Source organism: Pteropus alecto, unplaced genomic scaffold (genome assembly GCF_000325575.1).
Source record: "Pteropus alecto unplaced genomic scaffold, ASM32557v1 scaffold49, whole genome shotgun sequence".
NCBI lineage: Eukaryota > Metazoa > Chordata > Mammalia > Chiroptera > Pteropodidae > Pteropus > Pteropus alecto.
The window spans coordinates 3,001,167-3,004,687 of NW_006443131.1; the positions used below are offsets into that span (position 1 = coordinate 3,001,167).

At 56.3% G+C, this 3,521-nt stretch overlaps 1 protein-coding gene across 1 annotated transcript; it reads right to left on the minus strand.

The window, feature by feature from the left end:
• Nucleotides 1-1,130: 1,130 nt before the first annotated feature.
• On the minus strand, nucleotides 1,131-1,472 carry LOC102881333 (cornifin). Its single transcript, XM_006923673.1, has one exon. The coding sequence runs from the start codon at nucleotides 1,470-1,472 to the stop codon at nucleotides 1,131-1,133; it is 342 nt and encodes a 113-aa protein (XP_006923735.1).
• Between the last annotated feature and the right edge of the window lie 2,049 nt (nucleotides 1,473-3,521).

Genomic DNA, 3,521 nt, shown 5'->3' on the forward strand with positions numbered 1-3,521 from the left:
TCGCTGGAGTCAGCTCTGGAATAACCCCACCCGCTCAACACAGACCCGCGGCCCTACTGGTCACCCTCGGGAGGCGGCAAGACGTGACCGCAGAAGGGAATGAGGGGGAGGGGTGGTCTGGGGAACCCAGCTCTAGGTGTGATGCAAAAACATCATTTCTGGGTTACTGTAACCGTCTTTACGTCTCTTTTCCGTCCCGACGTCCTTCCGCTGGATGACCGGCTCGGCGCTGGGGCCGATCGTCTGCCTCGCCCGGGTTGTGTGCTCCTTTTTAAAATCCCTACCGAAAACTCAGCTGTGGTTTTAAGTCACTGGGCGAGTCTGTCACTGTGGATTCAGTGGGGAAAACCGGAATAATCGGGTTTGAGTAAGTAGAAGTGATGTTTTGGGGAGTAAGCAGGAACCTTGGGGACCGGGTCCTCCAGATCAGAGGTGGTTTTGGAGCAGACACCGTGGGACTCGAGTGGGACTCGGTGCAGTGCCAGAGGACACACCGCTCCAGGTGCGGCTGCCCAAAGTGACAGGCTCTTAGCTTCATTGCTCAATAGCCATTGGCACTCTAATCGTGGGACCATATGTCCCCCTGGATGGAACCACACACACGCTCGCGGAGGCACCCAGTGCCAGCATAGACAGGTGACGTCGACCCCCTGAATGGAACCACACACACGCTCGCGGAGGCACACAGTGCCAGCATAGACAGGTGCCAGCGTAGACAGGTGACGTCGACACCGAGTCCTCTCTGATCACAGACCCTATACTCCTGGTGGGGTAGCAGTGAATGAGACAGAGTCACCCAATGACACACGCAGCCAGGACTGGACCGAAAAGCGATTTAATGGAGGCAGAGTGGAGAACACACATGACTTTCCACCCAGATTCCCTCTTCCGTGGAACCCAGAGCAGCTGGAGACCAGCGAAGCCACAGAGACCCCTGCTTGATTTCGAGGCTCAGGGGACCTCCAAAAAAAACCCAGCACATATTTTTTTGATGCAGATAAGACAGAGACTGAGCATACTGATTACGAGCTCCAGAGGCAATCAAAGCGCAGGGCGGAAGGAAGGTGCCAGCCTTCGGTGGCCGGCCCCTCGGGGCGAGGCCGGGGGCGAGGCTGTGGACGTGTCTGGCATTACTTCTGCTTGGTCTTCTGGCCTGAGCCTGGAACGACCTTTGGAGGCTGTGGCTCAGGAACCTTTGACTGACTGTGCTGAGGGACTTTAGGGTGGACGGGCTCAGGGACCTTGGCGTGACCCCGCTCAGGAAAAGTGGGGTGTCCCGGTTCGGGATTCTTGGGGTAGCCCGGCTCTGGCACCTTGGCGTGGCCAGGAGATGGCAAGTCGACGTAGCTTGAATCCTCGATTTTGGGGGGAAAGCATGGTCCTGAGGGCGGAGGCTGGCTGGGCTTCTTCACCTGCTGCGGGTCAAGCTCGGCGGGGAGGGTGCTGGGCTGCTTCTGCTGGTGGGAGCTCATGCTGCGAAGGCGCCTGGCCCTAGGGACGGAAGAGCTGACTCTGTTCTGGTGAGACAAGGAACAAGACAGGTTTAGTGATAACTACGTCTCACGTCACGCCCCTCAGGGGTGGCAGCCTCGCTACCCTCTCTGCTTCCCCGAGCTTGAGATCAGCGGGCCCGTGGGAGAGTCTTCTGCACTTTCGAGAAGAGAAGCGTGACGGTGCTTTGCTCGGCCGCCCGTGAGCAGAGCCCGCTCTCCGCTCCCGTTCTCCCGGGCGATTCTGCAAACTTCCACCTGCAACTCGATGCGACGGCTGCCTGCCAGGATCGATGGAGGCCCCGGCTTCCCAAGAATTTGGAAGGAAGATGGAAAGAACATTCTGGCGTCTACCTGCTCACGTGCACCACGTAGCTCTCATAGGAAAACTCCGTATGATCATCCCTCAGCCCACGTGTCCCACCTACGCGTTCCTGCACGCTGGCCTCTCTGCGCGTCCTGCCTGGAAGCCTCCCATTTGCCTCTGCTTGTCTGCACACGCTTGCCCGCCGTGGCTCCGTCCCAGACACCCTGCCAGACCCAAGTCGCCTTGCTCCTCCTGATCACTTTCCATGCTCATGTTTGCAAGTTACGCCCACGTTTTATGTTCCCTGATGGATCGTGGGTTCCCAGAGTAAAGGAAAACCTATCTTTTGGACATCCAGCTGGCCAGTGCAGTGCCTTCGGTATTGCAAACTCTCAGTAATGATGAGAGAGAGTCACCATTCAAAGCCACCGAGAACACCCCGGCCGTGGGCAGTGGTCTCTAACCTGTAAGCGAGCAGATGGTCATTACAAAAACCACTGCCTTTTCCTGACCCCGCGTTCCACAGCTGTAATCTAAATACGGAGTCAAAAAGATCGGTTAACGTCACCTTAAACACGAATTAGCACCGCGTTTGAAATAAATATATCCGCGGCATGGCAAAGCGTTCCTAATCAAATAACATGCGATCGGGCAAATATTTATACATTCCGAGTGTCGAGACTCACCTGGTGCAGAGGACAGGTCACGCCGTCAGCCTCTCAGGTCTGCTGGTGCGTCTCTGGCCGGCTGGCGTTTTATACAGAATTTGAGCCTTGCCTTAAGGAAGGGGGATTTTTTTTTTTTGAGGCAGGCTACTCTATCTTCATTCCAAAGCTTTTGTAATGAAAATCTCTGGCTTAACATTTTTTTGGGGGGGAACGTATTCTTTGACAAAGATGTGTCACCAGGGCCTATCCCCATGGCCCATCCTTTGGGGTGAGGTGGCTATGGGCTACGGGATTCTCGGGTGGTGATGAGTCAAGTCAGGGGCAAGTTCTGGGCTTCTAGGACAGAAGCGACTAGGGTTTTGGGCAGGACCCTAATCCGTAGCTCAGATGAATTCTCCTGGGTATTTCGGTTTTGTGAGCGGACGGGAAGATGAACGGCAGGCATCACCGGTTCTTCTGGGAGGCTCTGAGGAACAGTGAGTGAGTCACCTGAACTTAAATGACTATGCAGTAAGTGACAATAAGTGAGCCATCTGCTGTCCCACCTCCCAGTGGGTCCCGGCCTGAGAGAGGAAAGGGAAGGCTAAAATTCTCCAGATGCTTTGGCAAGGAACCGCTTACACTGCTGGCGAGAGCTCTAAATTGCCACGTTGACCGGGGAGAGTGGATGGCATTCGAGATGGGCAGTCAGGGGTGGCCGGGTCCGTCCGACGCGACGGCACAGCGCTGAACACCTTACCGCTCTTGGAGGCCTCTCTTTTCTGAGGGTGACGTGAGAGCGAGAGAGCTCTGGTTCCCTGAGTCCATGCGCCGGCCACCTCCTCTGATCACGAGACGACGAAGCAGAGGTCTCCGACCTGGAGCTGACCTCCACACACGGTCTCTTACGAGGTGTGGCCGGGCGAAATCCAAACACCCTGAAAACTCAGGCGTGTGGATGGCTCTTCCCTTCCCTCTGCCTCACCCTGTGTCACCTCCCACGAACCCAAAACCCTCCACACAGACACGTCCATGGGCTCCTTCCATATGGGTCCCCAAAGGCCTGAGCGGTACCTC

Bases quoted from the DNA above. Each gene is read 5' to 3' on its own strand.
- LOC102881333 (XM_006923673.1), bottom strand. From the start codon at position 1,472: ATGAGCTCCCACCAGCAGAAGCAGCCCAGCACCCTCCCCGCCGAGCTT.